The 19571-nt window shown below is 45.1% G+C and overlaps 1 protein-coding gene and 1 non-coding gene across 2 annotated transcripts in view; one reads left to right on the top strand and one right to left on the bottom strand.

Annotated features, from left to right (window-relative positions):
* Nucleotides 1-19571, top strand: part of IQGAP1 (IQ motif containing GTPase activating protein 1) — a 107073-nt gene that overhangs the window by 78823 nt on the left and 8679 nt on the right. The window contains exons 19-35 of the mRNA XM_055556417.1: nt 580-750; nt 1775-1858; nt 1965-2036; nt 2133-2202; nt 2594-2802; nt 3876-4031; nt 4268-4431; nt 5635-5859; nt 8543-8683; nt 8775-8859; nt 10214-10446; nt 11258-11390; nt 13111-13213; nt 13883-14018; nt 14412-14499; nt 16527-16739; nt 17482-17648. Of these exons, the coding sequence (XP_055412392.1) occupies nt 580-750; nt 1775-1858; nt 1965-2036; nt 2133-2202; nt 2594-2802; nt 3876-4031; nt 4268-4431; nt 5635-5859; nt 8543-8683; nt 8775-8859; nt 10214-10446; nt 11258-11390; nt 13111-13213; nt 13883-14018; nt 14412-14499; nt 16527-16739; nt 17482-17648 (2450 nt within the window). The remainder of the gene's footprint in view (nt 1-579; nt 751-1774; nt 1859-1964; nt 2037-2132; nt 2203-2593; nt 2803-3875; nt 4032-4267; nt 4432-5634; nt 5860-8542; nt 8684-8774; nt 8860-10213; nt 10447-11257; nt 11391-13110; nt 13214-13882; nt 14019-14411; nt 14500-16526; nt 16740-17481; nt 17649-19571) is intronic.
* Nucleotides 12128-12199, bottom strand: TRNAY-GUA (transfer RNA tyrosine (anticodon GUA)). Its single transcript has one exon. It is a non-coding gene; the product is annotated as a tRNA-Tyr (tRNA).

Here is a 19571-nt window from a genome sequence, read left to right as displayed (position 1 = left end):
TTCCTCTTTGAAGGTTTGCTGGTTCTCCAGAGCTGGTAGTAACAGTCCAAACATACTAGGCTGCTTTCCAGACCATCTGTAGTCTGTCCACTCCCCCACAGGGCCCTCCTCTGTGGCGTTCCAGGTGCTCCAGGCCTTGGTGGCACCTGTCTCTCTGTCTTCTTGTCAATATGACCCCAGATCAGCAAGCACAGTTCCTGGGATGGTCAGCATTAGGTAGGTGAGTGAGTAAAGGATATGATACGAGGTCAAAGAAGGTCACATTTTTTACTCTTTACCAGGGGATGTGAGGAAATCTTGGCCTTGAAAAATAGACCTGAAGTCTTCATTCTGTTTCTTGGCTAAAGGTCTAGTATAGGGGCTTCCCTGGTGGCCCAGTGGTAAAGAACCCACCTGCCAATGCAGGAGGCATGGTTTTGATCCCTGGTCCAGGAAGATCCCACATGCCGTGAGGTCACTAAGCCTGTACACCGCAACTATAGCCTTGGCAAACTGTGAGCATTAGTGTGTGCACTGCAGATGACACCGTGTTAAAACTCCATATGTGTATGTCTTCTCACGTGACTGATGTGTTTTCAGAGTTCCATCTCTGGGGTAACTGCTGCGTATAACCGGGAACAGCTTTGGCTGGCCAATGAAGGCTTGATCACCAAGCTTCAGGCTTGCTGCCGGGGGTACTTAGTCCGGCAGGAGTTCCGATCCAGGATGAATTTCCTGAAGAAACAGATCCCAGCCATCACCTGCATTCAGGTATTTCAGAGCCTCCTTTGTGCAGACAGCAAGGGGGCTTCCAGAGCAGGACTGATGAACAGTCAGCGCCTACAGTCCAGTGCCTGAGTGTGATGAACAGTCAGCACCTGCAGTTGAGTGTCTGAGTGTGAACAGTCAGCACCTGCAGTTGAGTGTCTGAGTGTGATGAACAGCACCTACAGTCGAGTGTCTGAGTGTGATGAACAGTCAGCACCTGCAGTTGAGTGTCGGAGTGTGAACAGTCAGCACCTGCAGTTGAGTGTCTGAGTGTGATGAACAGCACCTACAGTCGAGTGTCTGAGTGTGATGAATAGTCAGAGCCTGCAGTCGAGTGTCTGGGTGTGATGGACAGTCCGAGTCTACAGTCAAGTGTCTGGGTGTGGTGAACAGTCAGAGCCTACAGTCGAGTGTCTGGGTGTGATGAACAGTCAGTGCCTATGATCGACTGTCTGAGTAGGATTTTGCCTTCTGACCATCCCTTTCTCTACTGCCACATAATCAGCATGTGCTTAATGGTATTCAGTGACAGTTGTCCAGCTCAGTGGCAGTTCTTCTCGGCACCTCACCATCTCCTAAGACTGTTCCTTTACGTGAGGTTTGAATATGGAGAGAAGCAACTCTGATTTTGCTTCAGTGATAGGGAAGCTCGGAAAGAATTCTGGGTTAGGAGTTGCGACTCCAGCACCGTCAGGTGGTGGCGAGCCTTTTCTCTGAGTTTGTGTCCTCCTCTGTAAGTGCGGATGCTAATGTTTATCTCACCTTCCTCACCGATTGGTTGTGAGGAGCCAGTGTCAGCATCTGTGTGGATGCCCTTTGAAAAGCGCCCAGCGCTGTGCTCACCTCCAGAAGGTGGAAGTTGGCCAGGTGCTCTCCTGGTGGAGGTGCAGCCCAGTCTCTCCTTCCCCCATCACAGGTGGGCGTGGTCCTTTTTAAAGCTGTATCACGAATTGCTCTTGGGGGAGATTTTTTTAACTTCTTCTGACCCTTGGGAAATGACGCGTATTCTGTAACATTTGGATTTCAGTCTCAGTGGAGAGGATACAAGCAGAAGAAGGCATACCAAGACCGCTTGGCTTACCTGCGCTCCCACAAAGATGAAGTTATAAAGGTATGTATCCCAGGCGGGGTTTCTCATCAGCATGGCACGCGAGCATGACATGTGTGGAGATGAAGGGCTCTTCTCATTTCTGGGACCCCCCTCTCCTTCTCCACAGATCCAGTCTCTGGCAAGGATGCACCAAGCTAGAAAGCGCTATAGAGAACGCCTGCAGTATTTCCGAGATCATGTGAGTACCCCTGGGAGAGAAGCACCAATAGAATCGATTTTGCTGTGTTTGCAGTGGACAGATGAATTGAGGAATTTCTTCTTTTGTGTCCCTTAGATAAATGACATTATCAAAATCCAGGCTTTTATCCGGGCAAACAAAGCTCGTGATGACTACAAGACTCTCAGTGAGTAACTGTGGCTCAGCAGAGAAGAGTTGAGGCAGTGGCTGAGAGCCATCGGGTTCTGGGTATTCTCCACGGATCTCTTTTCTTGTCCTGCAGGCAAGGCTTGGGGGGCAGGGTGCTGCTTGTGACTGAAGCTCCTTTGCTAACCCATGGCTTGGTGTCTTACTGCTTGCTGTATCTGCCTTCCACATAACAACACAGCAATAGCATGACCAGAAAGATTGCACTTGGTGGTTGTCTCTGCACATCTCAAAAATAAACGAATGTCTTACGTGTGAATAGAGCTGCTTTTGTTTTCTTTTTAAAATATAAGACAATGCTGATGCTTTCCAAGACACAGAACTTCTTCTGAATGCCATTCCTCATCTGACACATGCTTTCTCTCTGTCAGTCAACGCTGAGGATCCGCCTATGATTGTGGTCCGGAAATTCGTCCACCTGCTCGACCAAAGTGACCAGGATTTTCAGGAGGAGCTCGATCTTATGAAGATGCGGGAAGAGGTTATTACTCTTATCCGTTCTAACCAGCAGCTGGAGAATGACCTCAATCTCATGGATATCAAAATCGGACTGCTGGTGAAAAATAAAATTACACTGCAGGTATGGTCCAGTGCCAGCCAGGGCCTTGGGGCACTGTCCTGCTTGATAGCTCTGCCTCCCCCCTTTATGCCTTGCAGGGCTGGCTTTCTTCTCAGTGAATGTTGTACGTTTTCTTTTATGTTATATAAGAAATGAAATTATTTGATCATATAGCTTTAAATAGAGAAGTCTTATCCATCCAGTGGCTAAGACTGTGCTTGCAGAGCAGTGGGCCGGGGTTCCATCCCGGGTCAGGGAAGTAGATCCCACATGGCACAACCACGAGTCTGCTTGCCACAGCTAAGACCCGGGCAGCCAAATAAGTATTTTTTAAAAATAGAAAAGCATAGATAAAAATCATCCTGTAATTCCACCACTCTAACAATCATTTTGTATCCTACATTTTTATTTAATATAGAGGATAAGATACATTTTATATGATATCATCACAAATATTTTTAATGGCAGTGTAATAATTGATCAGGAAGTAGTCTGAGTCACATCTTTTTCCAGACTATTTGGCATTTTCAACTTTTTTATTGCAGAATAGTACTGCAGTTAATGTTTCAGTGTACATGTAGCTTTTATTGTATATAAGACTTTGTAAGATAGACTCCTAGAAGCTGATTTCCTGAATCAATGGACATTTTTAGGATTAGGTTCTTTATAAGTAGATTTGAGTAGGAATAGATTTGATTGATACTGAAAATAGGATTTAATGTAGTGATTCCAGGGGCTTACCAGGTGTCTTAGTGGTAAAGAATCAGCCTGCCAAGCAGGAGATGGGAGTTCGATCCCTGGGTTCGGAAGATCCCCTGGAGGAGGGTGTGTCAACCCAGTCCAGTATTCTTGCCTGGAGAATCCCATGGACAGAGGAGCCTGGTGGGCTACAGTCCATGGGGTCACAAAGAGTCAAACACAACTGAGTGACTAAAACAGCAACAGCAGATGGAAGTGATTCTAAAATATGTAATGGGATCTGCCAGTGCAGTAGACCTTCAGGAAAGTTTTTAGGTGCTAAAAACCTGTCCATAATGCCCAGACTTGCATCTTTGAAAGCGTTTTGATTTGTGTATGTATGTGTTTGTTTACAGGATGTGGTTTCCCACAGTAAAAAACTTACCAAAAAAAATAAGGAACAGTTGTCTGATATGATGATGCTAAATAAACAGAAGGGAGGTCTGAAGGCTTTGAGCAAGGAGAAGAGAGAGAAATTGGAAGCGTATCAACACTTATTTTATTTACTGCAGGTGAGTGGCTCCTGGAATCAGTACTGTAAAATTTAGCTAACTTTTTCTCAAGAAAACCTTATCCATGGATCTCTGTAAAAGTCTTTCTGATTTCCACTGATGGGTGAGCAAAGGGCTTGTCTTATTTTTCTTTTATTATTCAGGTACATCCTGATCCTTCAAGCTGAAAAGTCTTGAATATTTGTGCCAGCCTTCACGTTACATGGAAATCACTTATCCCTTGGTTTATGTTTCAGACCAACCCCACCTACCTGGCGAAGCTGATCTTTCAGATGCCCCAGAACAAGTCCACCAAGTTCATGGACTCTGTGATCTTCACTCTCTACAACTATGCCTCCAACCAGCGTGAGGAGTACCTGCTCCTGCGGCTCTTCAAGACAGCCCTGCAGGAGGAGATCAAGTAGGGACAGATTTCTGCAGGGCTGGGAACCCCTCCACTCCATCACAGATGCTGCCAGTTAGAGATTCAGGCCAGATGCTGCCAGTTAGAGATTGAGGCCTGTCTGTGCCTTTTCTCCACACTGTGATATGTGTGAAATACTCTAAAGAAGCATCTGTTTTTTATATAACATAATATATAGTATAGGACTTCCTTGGTGGCTCAGCGATAAAGAACCCACCTCCCAATGCAGGAGATGTGGGTTCTATCCTTGGATCTTTCTGATCCAAGGATAGAACTGCAGAAGGACATGGCAATCCGCTCCAGTATTCTCACCTGGGAAATCCCATAGACAGAGGAGCCTGATGGGCTACAGTCAATAGGGTCGCAAAGAGTCGGACACAACTTAGGGACTAAACCACAACAGCAATATATGTTATAGACTAATGCAAGCTAATTATACTAAAAGTACAAATTAATTACATGTATACCACATACGTGTTTGTGTACACATATGTGTACACACATGTACACATATGTGTACATATATGTGGTATACATGTAATTAATTGGTCTTCCCTGGTGGCTCAGATGGTAAAGAATCTGCCTGCAATGCGGGAGACCTGGGTTTGATCCCTGGGTCGGGAAGATCCTCTGGAGAAAGGAATGGCAACCCACTCCAGTATTCTTACCTGGGAAATCCCATGGACAGAGAAGCCTGTTGGGCTACAGACCATGGGATCACAAGAGTTAGACATGACTGAGCCATTACAGTTTCACTTTCACTTTTTCATACTATGTGTACTACACACCAATATAAACTAATCATGTATACACAATATAAAACTAATATGCTAATGAACTAATATAAACACTAATGTAAAGTGTTGCTGTTTCTGGGGAGATGATAGAATAAGACATTTGCCAGTAACTTTAGAAACATTCTGTATTAAGATAGAATTTAAAAAAAAACTGATCCAAACAGGAAACTTTCCCATCTTTAGCTAATAAGAGACCCGATCATGTTCCCATGATAAGAGTTTGCAGCAGCAGGCAGGTTCCGTATTCAGATGAGAATTGGGAAAGTTTCTAGAGAAAGAGCATGTACCCACCTCTTTCCAGCTACTTCTGTTTTTAAGGAGATGGGGTCTTTAAGTAGGAAGGATCTGAAAGTTGGTAGATTCGTGATTAGTTTGAATTGAACTCGTTTCTTGTGTTTTACAGGTCGAAAGTAGATCAGATTCAAGAGATTGTGACAGGAAATCCAACAGTTATTAAGATGGTTGTGAGTTTCAACCGTGGCGCCCGGGGCCAGAATGCGCTCAGACAGATCTTGGCTCCAGTGGTGAAGGAGATCATTGATGACAAGACCCTCAACATCAAAACTGACCCCGTGGATATTTACAAGTCTTGGGTTAACCAGATGGAGTCCCAGACAGGAGAGGCTAGGTATGATCATCACAGCCCCTGTTTCTTTCATGCTCTTAGTATTTTCTCTCTCTTTTTAAGCAGTTAATATTTTTTTGATTTGAAAGTTAGTAATCAAATAGTTTTTCCATAGAAACCTCTTCTTTAAGTAGTTGAGTTGGCAAGTTAATTTCTTCACTTATTTAGCAAATATTTATAGAGTACTTCCTAAGTGCCAGACAGTGGGTTAAATGCACATACAGCAATACGATACTGGGGACTTCCCTAGTGGTTCAGTGGTTAAGACTTCACTTTCTAAGTGGGGTGGAGTGTGGTAATCTCTTGTAGGGGAGCTGAGATCCCACATGCCTCTCAGCCAGAACAAAACATAAAACAGAAGCAATATTGAAACAAATTAAAGACTTAAAAAAATGGTCTACATTAAACAAACAAACAAACAAAAAATACAATAACAGATGAGACATACAATAATGATTGAAACCAACACACTCCCTGCCCTCTGTTCATAGTTTGGAGAGATGAGACAGGTACATCGAAATGAAGTTGCAAGCTGAGAGGAGTTTTGTGTGAAGTTTTGTAGTTTTGTAGGGAGCTGTGATGAAACATACAAGTGGGAGCTAACTTGAAGTGGTTGGTGAGAGCCTCTCTGAGTGGGTGAGCGTTAACGTGGCAGAGGCTGGAGGATGTGATGGGCCCTGCCGAGTGCAGAGTCTTCCTGTCCAAATGCTGGCAGATGAAAGGAGCTCAGAAAGCCTAGGACTGGAAGGACACGGGCATTGCAGAAATGGGGTTAGGTGGGAAGAGACACCTGGATCTGAGTGCGATCTCTGTGTTCCGTGAGAGGGAACAGGAGATGCTGTGGGTGAATGATGAGCTGCCCTGGAACACTGCAAGTTAGGCCAACTAAATTACCATAATCCAGGAGACTTCTGTGCCTGGGCCATAGTTTAACACCTACGTTAATATATCCAGAGCAGGAATTTGTCACCAGAATATGGGAAATGCTGGGGAATACAGCTCAGGGAGCCAAAATGTTTCTGATTTTATCTAGCTTGGGTGAGGGCTAGAGATGTGAGCAGCATGGTCTGCAGTGGGTTTCTCATTTGGTGTAGAGTAGGGTTAGATCATCGGAGAAGGCAATGGCACCCCACTCCAGTACTCTTGCCTGGAAAATCCCATGGATGGAGGAGCCTGGTGGGCTACAGTCCATCGGGTTGCTAAGAATCGGACACAACTGAGCGACTTCACTTTCATTTTTCACTCTCATGCATTGGAGAAGGCAATGGCACCCCACTCCAGTGCTCTTGCCTGGAAAATCCCATGGATGGAGGAGCCTGGTAGGCTACAGTCCATGGGGTCGTTAAGAGTCGGACATGACTGAGCGACTTCACTTTCATTTTTCACTCTCATGCATTGGAGAAGGAAATGGCAACCCACTCCAGTGTTCTTGCCTGGAGAATCCCAGGGACAGGGGAGCCTGGTGGGCTGCTGTCTATGGGGTCACACAGAGTCGGACACGACTGAAGTGACTTAGCAGCAGCAGTAGCAGCAGCAGGGTTAGATCATACATGAGGTTCTCGGGGGGGTAATCTTCAAAATTCAGATCTCCTGTCCCTTAAATGTCTCTCCCTGGCTTCTGGGAAAGTCCAGACTTAGCAATACACACAGGGCCTTCCATGACCTGGCCTCTATTTATTTTAATGTTCTCATCTCTCCTCCTCTTACCTCCTTGTGTTTGATCTTCTTTCCTAGAAGACTTTTTTTTCCTCCTATTTTTCTGAGTTCATATGTTCCTTCCTTACGGATGTCTTCTCGATTCCTCCAATCTGAGTAGAAGCCTCTTCTCTGTGGCATTGTAAGACTTCCGGTCAGCTTCTTATTGTTGCACGAAGTGTTTACAGATACTTACGTGTGTGTCTCTCCCACATGTACAAACCTTGAGGAACTCGGGAAGCTATCATGTCTCTAGCACTTTGATCCCAAATGCCCATCACAGTGCCTGGCACATAGATCTAGGCTCCAAAGTCACAGCTGAAAAGCTGAGCCCCAGTTCCGGCCCCACCGTTGACCAGCTCTGTGAGCATAACAAAGTTACCTGGTCTCTCTGGGTCATTCTGCTTATGAAAGACACAGCCTCGCCTCAGGCTGTTGGTCTAGCATGCTGCTGTTGCTCATTTGCTAAGTCGTGTCTGACTCTGCAACCCCGTGGACTGCAGCACGCCTGTCCTCCGCTGTCTCCCGGAGCTTGCTCAGACCCATGTCCGTTGAGTCGGTGATGCCATCCAACTCTCATCCTCTGTTGCCCCCTTATTCTCTTCCCCTCAATCTTTCCCAGCATCAGGGTCTTTTCATGAATTGGCTCTTTGCATCAGATGGCTGAAGTATTGGAACCGCAGCATTAGTCCTTCTAATGAATATTCAGGGTTGATTTCCTTTAGGATGGACTGGTTGGATCCCCTCTCTGTCCAAGGGACTCTCAAGAGTCTTCTCCAACACCACAGTTAGAAAGCATCAGTTTTTTGGCACTCAACCTTCTTTGTGATCCAGCTCTCACATCCGTACATGACTACTGGAAGAACCATAGTGTTGACTAGATGGACCTTTGTCCAAGAAAGGAAAATCTGTCACTGCTTCTACTTTTTCCCCTTCTATTTGCCATGAAGTTATGGTCTAACATACTTGGGGGTAATTTTTGCTTTCCCAGCAAACTGCCCTATGACGTGACCCCAGAACAGGCTCTATCTCATGAGGAAGTCAGGACGCGGCTAGACAATTCCATCCGGAACATGCGGGCTGTGACTGACAAGTTCCTGGCAGCCATCATCAGCTCTGTGGACAAAATCCCGTGAGTGTCACCCGCTGTGGCCCCTGGTAAAGCCCAGCACTAGTGGCCTCCAGCTCCCAGTCCTTCTCACCAAGTTTTGTCTACCCCACAGCTACGGGATGCGCTTCATTGCCAAAGTGCTGAAGGACTCCTTACACGAGAAGTTCCCTGATGCTGGTGAGGATGAGCTGCTGAAGGTAAGACCAAAAGCTGGCACATTCTTTCCCTTCCGATAATAGCCCTTGGAGGGAAAAGTGCCCAGACCAAGCCTGGCCTTCCACCTTCATTTTGTTTGTTTTAGTCGCTTAGTTGTGACTGCCTCTATGAGAACCATAGACTGGCCTGCTGGTCTCTGTCCATGGGATTCTCCAGGCGAGAATACTGGAGCGGGTTGCCATTTCCTTCTCCAGGACTAAACCTGACCTTGAAAATGAAAAGTAAAGGTGAAAGTCTCTCAGTCGTGTCCAACTCTTTGCGACCCCATGAACTGTAGAGTCCATGGAATTCTCTAGGCCAGAATACTGGAGTGGGTAGCTGTTCCCCTCCTTAGACCTTTAGTAATAAGGACCTTAGCATAGATTTTGTCAGTAGCTTGCCATTGAGCCTGAGGTTTTGAAAGTGATTGTAAACAGTAAGTGATACCTCTTTTAGTTCCTGTATAGTTCCTATGTTGTTTGAATGGCACATGGCTATCAACCAAGTGGAGAAGATGGATTTTTCTGTCTTGAGATAGCATTTCTTTGAGTCCTGTCTTTTTGCTGAAGACTTGCTCCCTCTGCTGGTGGCCAGGTGAATGGTAGCAAGCACAGTTGTTTGCGCTAAGGCTGTTGCTGATAACTCTTTCTTACTCAGCTATGCTCCCTCTTTTTTTTTTTCCTTAATCTGAACGCTTTTTTCTTCTCTCCTAGCTCTCTGCTTTCCTACAGTGAGGCCTCGATTCTAGACTTTCTGTTCAGGTGAATTCATTTTCTTTTTTTCTGAATGAAACTCCAGGGGAAATGCTTTGACTGTCTTTGAATTCTTCTATAGAAAAGATATGTGTTGAGTGGCTTTGATTTCAGAGGCATTAACTTGTCTGCCTTTGACGTCTGCAGCATGAGGATGGTGGGGGTTGGACAGATGACACGAGGTCATGTTCAAGGATTTGTTTTAGCTTCTTAGAATGAGTGCCCACCTCCATGGTAATGAAGAGTACATGTGGCTGACACGGCTTTATCTGCTGCCGTGGTATGTGGACAAAGAATGCCCTAAAATGCTCGATAACAGACTTCATGTCTACCATTTTTACCTTCAGAATCTGTTCTTTCATTGTAGTGATTTTCAATTCTGTTCTCATTTTCTTTTTTTTTTCTGCATCCAGTTGAGGGATTTGGTCATTTTAGTTTCAGGCCTTGAGAAAAGGGGTGTGTGTGTGTGTGTGTGTGTGTGTGTAGAGTGTTTTTTTTTTCCCCCCCTCACAGGGCCACATTTTCTGGTTTTGTTAGCAAAGTCATTTGTGGCTTACTTGTTGAAGTGGCTTTTAACACCCATTTCTTTTTCCTCTGTTCCCAGATTATTGGCAACTTGCTTTACTACCGATACATGAATCCAGCCATTGTTGCTCCTGACGCCTTTGACATCATTGACCTGTCGGCAGGAGGCCAGCTCACCACAGACCAACGTCGCAATCTTGGGTCCATTGCCAAGATGCTCCAGCACGCAGCTTCCAATAAGATGTTCCTGGGAGATAACGCTCATTTGAGCATTATTAATGAATACCTCTCCCAGTCCTACCAGAAATTCAGGTAAGCAGAAAGGGATGAGGTACATAAAAGACTCTGTGGGCGTGTTTCTAACTCTTAAGGGTAAAGACGAGATGAAATACCACACCCAGAATTCCCTGGACCACAGTACCGTAGGATACGTGCCTGATGTGTTCAGAGCTCCAGATGATGATGAGGAGCATATGCGAGCTATTAAAATGTGTTCTGGACTTCCCTGGTGGTCCAGTGATTGAGAATCCGCCCTCCAGTGCAGGGGACATGGGTTGGATCCCTGGTCTGGAAAGATTTCACATGCCGTGGAGCAACTAAGCCCGTGTCCTGCACTGAGAGAAAGCCTGTGAGCAGCAGCAAAGACCCAACAGAGCCAAAATAGAAATGAAAAATAATATTTAAAAAATATTTTTAAAAAGTAAAATGTGTTCCTGTGAAATAGACAATACTTACCATAAACATAACGTCTACATAGGCACATGTTACTTTGCAATCAGAGAAGAATTGGAGAGCACTTTTAGTATTTGTAAGTTAATCATTCAGTCGTGAGTTCAGGGCGTTGTCTTCGAGAGTTGGGTCCACTAACGACAACTGGTGTTTGAGAGCCGTCTTAAATTACGGTTGAGCGGTTCCTGTGGGCAGAACTAAAATAAAGTGGAAAGAGCACCAACATCCCAGGGCTGTCAAGCACAACGGACATGCTGTGGTTTCTCTCGAGTCAACTGTCTTGCCTGGCTTCTGTTTGAACTCACCATTCTAAGGGTTTGTGGGGTGTCCTTCCTTCATCAGCTTCTTAAACGCGTGGCACTTGTCGGGGCCCGGCTCCTGTGTTTATTTTCAGACGGTTTTTCCAAACTGCTTGTGATGTCCCAGAGCTTCAGGATAAGTTTAATGTGGACGAGTACTCCGACTTAGTGACCCTCACCAAGCCAGTGATCTACATCTCCATCGGCGAGATCATCAACACCCACACGGTAAGTATTCTTCAGTGACGTAATTCCATTGCTCTGTCTTAATTGCCTTCTCTGGCTGCTGCCCACTGTCTCTGGACGCCAGATACCTCCCCATCCTTTGATCTTACTGACATTACATCTGCCTTGTTTCTTATCTTCCTTTGCTTATTTTTCTTAACTTTCTCCAAGTGATCCCCAGGCCACCTGTGTCAATATCATCTGGGCTGGCTATTAAAAACGAAATTTCCGGAACCCCACCTCAGGCCAGCTGAATCAGAAGCCCCGTGGGTGGGCTTCAGAATTTCTGTTGTGACCCCTGATATAGTGACTGGATAAAATACTGTTTTTACAATTCATTCCTTTTCCCCTTTGGGGGCATATAGAACATGAAATGAGGAAGTAAAATGAAATTTCAGTGATTGTCATTTTTGCCGACATCACCATGTAGGATTTGGCGAATGGCCCTGAATTAATAATAATGTTGATCTGATGCACTTTTCTCTGAATTAAAAGATATTATATACCAGAAGCTTTACGCGAAAGCATGAGTGTGAGTCATTTGAACTGGTTGTAGAGTACATTGATAACTTGGGTATTGAAGTCTGTGAGCTTCCTTGTTCTTTCTTCTGTAGTAAAGTCGCTCAGTCATGTCTGACTCTTTGCGACCCCATGGACTTTAGCCTACCAGGCTCCTTTGTCCATGGGATTTTCCAGGCAAGAGTACTGGAGTGGGTTGCCATTTCCTTCTCCAGGGGATCTTCCCAACCCAGGGATCGAACCCGGGTCTCTTGCATTACAGGCAAACGCTTTACCGTCTGAGCCACCAGGGAAGCTAGTTTTCTTCTGTATAGTGCATTTAAATCCTTTATAGCTGGTACTGAGAGGGGAAACAGTGGAAACAGTGTTAGACTTTATTTTTTGGGGCTCCAAAATCACTGCAGATGGTGACTGCAGCCATGAAATTAAAAGACGCTTACTCCTTGGAAGGAAAGTTATGACCAACCTAGATGGCATATTCAAAAGCAGAGACATTACTTTGCCGACAAAGGTCCGTCTAGTCAAGGCTATGGTTTTTCCTGTGGTCATGTACGGATGTGAGAGTTGGACTCTCAAGAAGGCTGAGCGCCGAAGAATTGATGCTTTTGAACTGTGGTGTTGGAGAAGACTCTTGAGAGTCCCTTGGACTGCAAGGAGATCCAACCAGTCCATTCTGAAGGAGATCAGCCCTGGGATTTCTTTGGAAGGACTGATGCTAAAGCTGAAACTCCAGTACTTTGGCCACCTCATGCGAAGAGTTGACTCATTGGAAAAGACTCTGATGCTGGGAGGGATTGGGGGCAGGAGGAAAAGGGGACGACAGAGGATGAGATGGCTGGATGGCATCACCGACTCGATGGATGTGAGTCTGAGTGAACTCCAGGAGTTGGTGATGGACAGGGAGACCTGGCGTGCTGCGATTCATGGGGTCAAAAAGAGTCGGACACGACTGAGCGACTGAACTGACTGACTGACTGACTGAGAGAGTACCAGTATTTCTTCTTCATACATCACAGGCCAGCATGTTGCTGTATGTGTCATGTTGTTCATTTGGGTCAGTCTGTTGAGGATTAATTTGTCAGTTCTTGAAAACACAGGAGTTTTGTTATCTAACCTCTTTTGTGCTGTTAGGTGTTGTGGGTGGGGCTGGGGGATGGTGGGTTGAGTGTGTGAATGGAATTGACCCTTGGATGTGTGGATGCAGCTCCTGTTAGACCACCAGGATGCCATTGCCCCGGAGCACAATGATCCGATCCACGAGCTGCTGGACGACCTCGGCGAGGTGCCCACCATTGAGTCCCTGATAGGTAAGGTTCTGACGTAACTGCCTGGAAGCTGGAGATGGGGAGCATGGCAGGAGTGCTGTGATTGTCTCCTCATCTGTCTCCACGCTGTTCGTGCTCCAGTTACACATCAGGCAAGAAATGAGGTGCCGTCTCCATCTGTTAGAAACTGAAGTCCAGTGGATAATGGACTCAAATATAATGCATATTACAAATGCTCAGATATAATACATATCTGAGGATGAGATGGTTGGGTGGCATCACCAATTCATTGGACATGAACTTGGACAAATTCTGGGAGATGGTGAGGGACAGGGAGGCCTGGCCTGCTGCAGTCCATGGAGTCACAACAAGTCAGACACAACTTAGTGACTGAACAGCAAGAATAATACGTATAATCATGTAACTAGAAATGATAAGTCCTATAAAGGAAATGAACAGGATATTTTGAGAGAGAAATATTACAGTGTTGATTTGTCAAACATTTATTATTTTATTAGGGATCCTTTGTCTTAATCATTTGGCATAATATTTTTTTTCTCACTAAAGGGTATCCTTGCCACAAGGTACGTATTGGCTGGTTCAACTATCTTTTTAAACTTGCATTTTCTTTTATTTGAATTATCATTTGTTCTCCAATGTCTTTTCTCTTTATTATATTGATTTATTTTTCCTACCCTTCCAAAACTTTAGGAGAAGGTGCTGGCAATTTAAATGACCCAAATAAGGAGGCACTGGCTAAGACGGAAGTGTCTCTCACACTGACCAATAAGTTCGATGTGCCTGGAGATGAGAATGCAGAAATGGACGCTCGGACCATCTTACTGAAGTGAGGATTGAAAGGAGGAGGAGCAGAGTGACTGTAACCCAGTGATCACGCCTGTCCCTTGGTCTTGCTGAACGAGTCCACTTGTTCATACCTAAAATGACCTTGGCCATTTAAGCCCAATACAGTTCTGGTCATCTCTTGTAGTATAGTTGGCACAGAACTTACCTGCCTTGTTTGCTAATGAGATGCTGAAATGAATTTGCATCTCCGAGATCCCGACCTTAGTGCCCACTCTGTCATAGCTGCAGGAGTGGTCCTGGGGCTTCGCGTACCTGTGTTAGGCCTGCCCAGTGGGACTCTGGGAGGCGGTGTTTGTTCTGCTCCTGCTGAGGTCCCTTCAAGAGGAAGCGGGACAGGTGCTAATGTTCGGATGTCTCCCGAATCTCCTTTCAGCACAAAACGCTTAATTGTGGATGTCATCCGGTTCCAGCCGGGAGAGACCTTGACTGAAATCCTAGAAACACCAGCCACCAGTGAACAGGTAAAGTTTGGGGGGTTATCGTGTACCATAATTAGATGGACAGGTGCTCCTGTGGTGGCCATGTGACAGGGGTGACACAGATGGTGAGAGGCGGTCACGGCGAGGTCGGCCTGGATGTGTCTGGCAGATGGTAGCATTCAGGGCTTCCTGAGAAAGCTGTTGGTCCCTAAATCCAGAGGTAGATGTTTCTAGGTCACAGAGCTCACTGGCACTTGCATACAGTCTGTTTGTATGCTTTAATTTAACCTGAAACAGAATCAGTGAGTCTGCCCAGAAATTTATTGAATATTGTATTTCTAAAATTTTTAAAAATTTTACTGTTTTATTTTTTGGCTGTGCTGGGTCTTTGTTGCTATACGAGGGCTTTCTCTGTTTGCCGTGAGCATGGGCTTCTCACTGCAGTGGCTTCTCTTGTTGCAGAGCACAGGCGGTGGGGCATGAGGGCTTCAGTAGTTCTGGAGCATGGGCTTAGTCGCCCCGAAGCATGTGGGATCTTCCCAGACCAGGGATCAAACTCATGTCTTCTGCATTGGCAGGTGGATTCTTAACCACTGGACCGCCAGGGAAGTCCTATAGTTAGAATTCTGCTAAATGCCTTGGTAGGTAGGAGAGAAGAGTAGAATATGGCTCCTGAGTTCTGTGAACTCAAGATACAGTTTGATATATGTGACATATAAACTGAAACAATTAGAAAACCACTGAAAATTCTCCATGGTCTTGACCCTAAAAATAATAAAAATTAAGAAAGGGGCCAGTGAGGAGCAAAGCATCAGGAAGGTATGGGGCTTGAACCAAGGTTCCTCATTTCACAGATGACAAAACTGAGACCCCCTTGAGGTTAAATAACTTGCCCACGATTATTCACTTACAGTAGCAGAACCAAACTTGGATCTGGTTCTGTCTGACTCCAGTTCATGCTCTTTATATCACATGATAAGCAGTAGTTTTGATATTAGAAGAAAAGGGAATATTGGGAAAGGAATTGCTCCAGGTTGGGAAAAATTACAACCTTTCTGAGTATAAACATCCATAGTATAAACAATTCAAAATAGGGTCCCAGAACCTTACCCACATGCTAGGATCTATCAGCATAGAGGTGATCATTGAGGTTTTGAGAGAGAACAGTCATAAAGAAAGGACCCTGGGTCCTTTGGAGGCATCAGCCCTTGCTAGGACAAGGAAGGTGTGCAGAGAAGTTGAGCAAGGCAACAGCTAAGAGAAGGCACTGGATTTGGGGTGAGAGGAATGGTAACGAGAACTGGTGATGATAGCCAGACTTTGAGGACAGTGCTGAAAGAAGGGGAAGGCAGGTGTGGATCGTTTGTTGGGTGGGAATACAACAGACAGACATTGGTTGGTGACTAGGAGAAATACCAGATACAAGAAGGGTCTCTTCGCTGGCGTTTGCAGCACGTTTGAAAGCAGAGGGCAGGCTTGAAGGTGATCCAGCTGTGACGAGGTGGGGGAATAAAACATTCACCGCCCACTGGCATTGCATTGGTGTGACTGTCACATTCATCACGCCAGGTTTCAAGTAAAAGTAAATGGTTTCCATATCCCACATGCGATAGGGAAAGAGTAAGGGATTTTGCATGCAGTAGAGTTCAATCTCCTGATTAAACTTCGGAGTCCAGGAAAGAAGCCAGCATCTTGGGACTTCCTGACAGCCCAGTCGTTAAGACTTCGCCTTCCAATACAGAGGGTATAGGTTCAGTCCCTGGTCAGGGAGCTAAGATCCCACACGCCTCACAGCCAAAAAACTGAAACCATATTGTGACAGATTCAATAAAGATTTTTTAAATGGTCAACGTTAAAAAAAAAGACGCCAACATCTAGCTTCATAGGTGTTTCTCTTCTAGATGAAAGGAGAACGGCCTCTGCTTCATGCAGTTTGTCATGTGTTGGGCTGGGGGACAGTGGGGTATAAATTTGTTACCCTCTGTTTCTAGAATAGAGTGTGTGAGCTGTATAGGCTCCGATGTGGGTTAGGGTGGAGGCCCTCCACGACATCCTCTTTCTTGCTGTAGGAAGCAGAGCATCAGCGGGCTATGCAGAGACGCGCCATCCGTGACGCCAAAACTCCGGACAAGATGAAGAAGTCCAAAACCATAAAGGAAGACAGCAACCTCAGTCTTCAAGAGAAGAAGGAGAAGATCCAGTCAGGCTTGAAGAAGCTCACAGAGCTCGGCACTGTAGACCCAAAGAACAGATACCAGGAGCTGATCAATGACATCGCCAGGGTATGGCATTTAGGGGACAGCAGTAGCCTGGCCGTGTTGAAAGCTGTCTCAGAGGCTTGTGGGGACACAGTAGCTGTTCCAGGGGCAACATACCTTTAGTTCACAGGCCGATTCAGGTCCTCTCCTCCTGAGAATCGCTTCTGGCCCTTCCAGCATGAGGTCCCAGCCTGCCCTCCCATGGCTTATTCCATGGCCTAAATCAGTAGAAGGAACAGCCTGATTAGAGTTTCCTGTGTCTCAGTTTGTCTTTTGACCTTAAAGAATCCCTCTGGCTCTTTTTAATGATAACTGTGCAATAGAAATTTGCTTCAGATCGATTATCACATCCTAGATTTGTGTGAGTCTTCTCAAGTAAGGGGCTCTGGTGCAGGCCAAGGAATTTATGCGTCCTCTGCTATTGCACTAAAGGCACACCACACACACCTCACAGCTTGGCACTTGTTATATTAAAATTATTTTTTTCTCCCTCTCCGGACAACATATTTAAGATGTATAAACAAGCTTTGCAAGTTGATTCTGAGACTGTCTGTGAAAGTAACCCATTTTCCCTGCCTCTAGAAAATAGAGATGGGGAAAAATGGATAAGGTCTGAATTTCTTTGTTAATTTTTGAGCATAAAACTGCTGCCTATGATGAACATGTGGTCAAGCAAGGCCGAGTTAAACACTGCCACATTCTAGTGTTAATGGTTTGAGAAGCACATGACATCATTATTTTTGTGATTTTAATAATTATGTCTCAGGATATTCGGAATCAGCGGAGATACCGACAGAGGAGGAAGGCTGAGTTGGTGAAACTGCAGCAGACGTACGCTGCCCTGAACTCTAAGGCCACCTTTTATGGAGAGCAGGTGGACTACTATAAAAGCTACATCAAGACCTGCCTGGATAACTTAGCCAGCAAGGGCAAGTGAGTGTTTTTATAATGAATCAATGTCAGGGGAAGAAGCAGAGGCAACTGAAATGAGTGACATTGGAGCTTTTTACTGACAACGCACTGGATCTGTTTATTGCATTAGTCCTTTGTTTGGCTTCTAACCGTTTGTAATTTCCTAGTTCCATTTGTTATGTGTGCGTGCGTGCTAAGTCACTTCAGTCGTGTCCAACTTTTGTGACCCCATGGATTGTAGCCTGCCAGGTTCCTCTTTCCATGGGATTTCCCAGGCAAGAATACCGTAATGGGTTGCCATTTCCTTCACCAGGGGATTTTCCCGACCCAGGGATCGAACCCAAGTCTCTTACATCTCCTGCATTGGCAGGCAGGTTCTTTACCACTGAGCCACCCGGGAAGCCCTCCATTTGTTATGGTATGGTGTAAATAAATAATGTGTGGAGGGTTTCAAGGATGCTTATTTCTAAACATCCTGTGCTCCAAAGTATCTTCTCAGCCCTAGAAATTAAAGAACCTTGTAAAGGGGTCATTTAGTGGCCCCCAAACCAGGATGTGCCTCAAAACTCACTTAAGAAACAATATTAATATAAACAGTTAAATTCCTTGGCCTCAGTACTTCCTGAGCACAAGCTCCCAGACCATGATTTTTTCTCAGCTTCCATGGAAGAACTGATGCAGCCTCTTTGGTGCTGGCCACAAACCATCAGTCTGCCCATTTTTCAGGGAGGGAAATTGAAAATCCATAGGGGTGAAGTGATTAAGCACAGGTTCTGCTTACTAGAAGGCTATTTATTATTTACTCCCAACTTTTCATTTTGAGACTTTTCAAACCCCAGAAAAATCTATGAATAGAACCATAAGCACCCATATACCTTTCAGCTATCAGTCGATTCACTGTATTTAGCCCATCAGCTTCCCCTCTCCCTAGCATGCTTACTCTTCCCATCTGTGCCTTTTCTCTCCCTCCCTGAAGACTTCCCAAAGTAAGGCAGGGCTGACGTGAAGGGGTAAAAATCAGATTCACGTAGCTGAGCCCATGGAATTGGCGCCTCTATCCTTCTGAAATGTCCCCGTCATTCTCTAAGCAGCTCTTGACTTTGTGACATAAGATGTTTCCAGTTCAGTTTGTATTCTCCCCTCCCCAGGCTTGGAATCAGCTATTTTTCCAAACATCCTTTGTTCCTTTTAATGAAGAATGGTATTTAGAAACTGAAATCTAGGGACTAGATGTGCTCATTGCCAGAGCCATTATTGTTTCAGGCCTTCTAAGCAGACAGAGCTAGGCTTTCATGTCCTTTTTAATGGCTGCATGGTATTCCACTGTAGAGATAAAGTAACTGCTGAGTCAGTTCTCCATCGATAGACATTAACGTTGTTTCCAGTTACTTATTATAAAAAATTCTGTAACAAATAGCCTCTTGTGCATATGTCATTTTGCAAATGTCGGCATATTTTTTTAAGATAAATTTCTAGAAATGTAATTGCCAGCTTCAAAATGTTATGCAGTTGTGATTTTGATAGATACTCAGTTGCCAGCTGTAGGGATTATTACCTTTTATACAACTACCAGCTTTTCTGCCCCATTTCTTGAGAGCCCTCCCTCGAGAGTCCCAGATCCTGTTCTCGTTCGTCTCAGTTCCTCCCTAGCTTACTTTTCTTACCTCTTCTTGCCTTGATTATCCCAGTGGCCTGCTAACATCTGTTTCTTTTTCCTTGTTCCCATTCCTCTGTGTTGCTATGCTGACTTAAAATTTTTAAAAAATTACACATTCTAAGGTATTTTTTTTTTCCTCTTCACAGCCAAGGGGGCTAAGAGTGACTCCTGTGGGATTCCCTTCAGTATAGTTCCCTGAAGTAGAAATCCTCGCATTCATTTGCCATTTTAGAATTGCTTTGTTACTTACGCTTGGGTTTGGGAAGTTTGTTTTCCAACCTCATATC

This window comes from Bubalus kerabau, chromosome 19, assembly GCF_029407905.1.
Source record: "Bubalus kerabau isolate K-KA32 ecotype Philippines breed swamp buffalo chromosome 19, PCC_UOA_SB_1v2, whole genome shotgun sequence".
NCBI classification, from domain to species: domain Eukaryota; kingdom Metazoa; phylum Chordata; class Mammalia; order Artiodactyla; family Bovidae; genus Bubalus; species Bubalus kerabau.
Note: the sequence above shows the minus strand (reverse complement) of the source record. Positions and strands in the feature narration are given on the sequence as shown.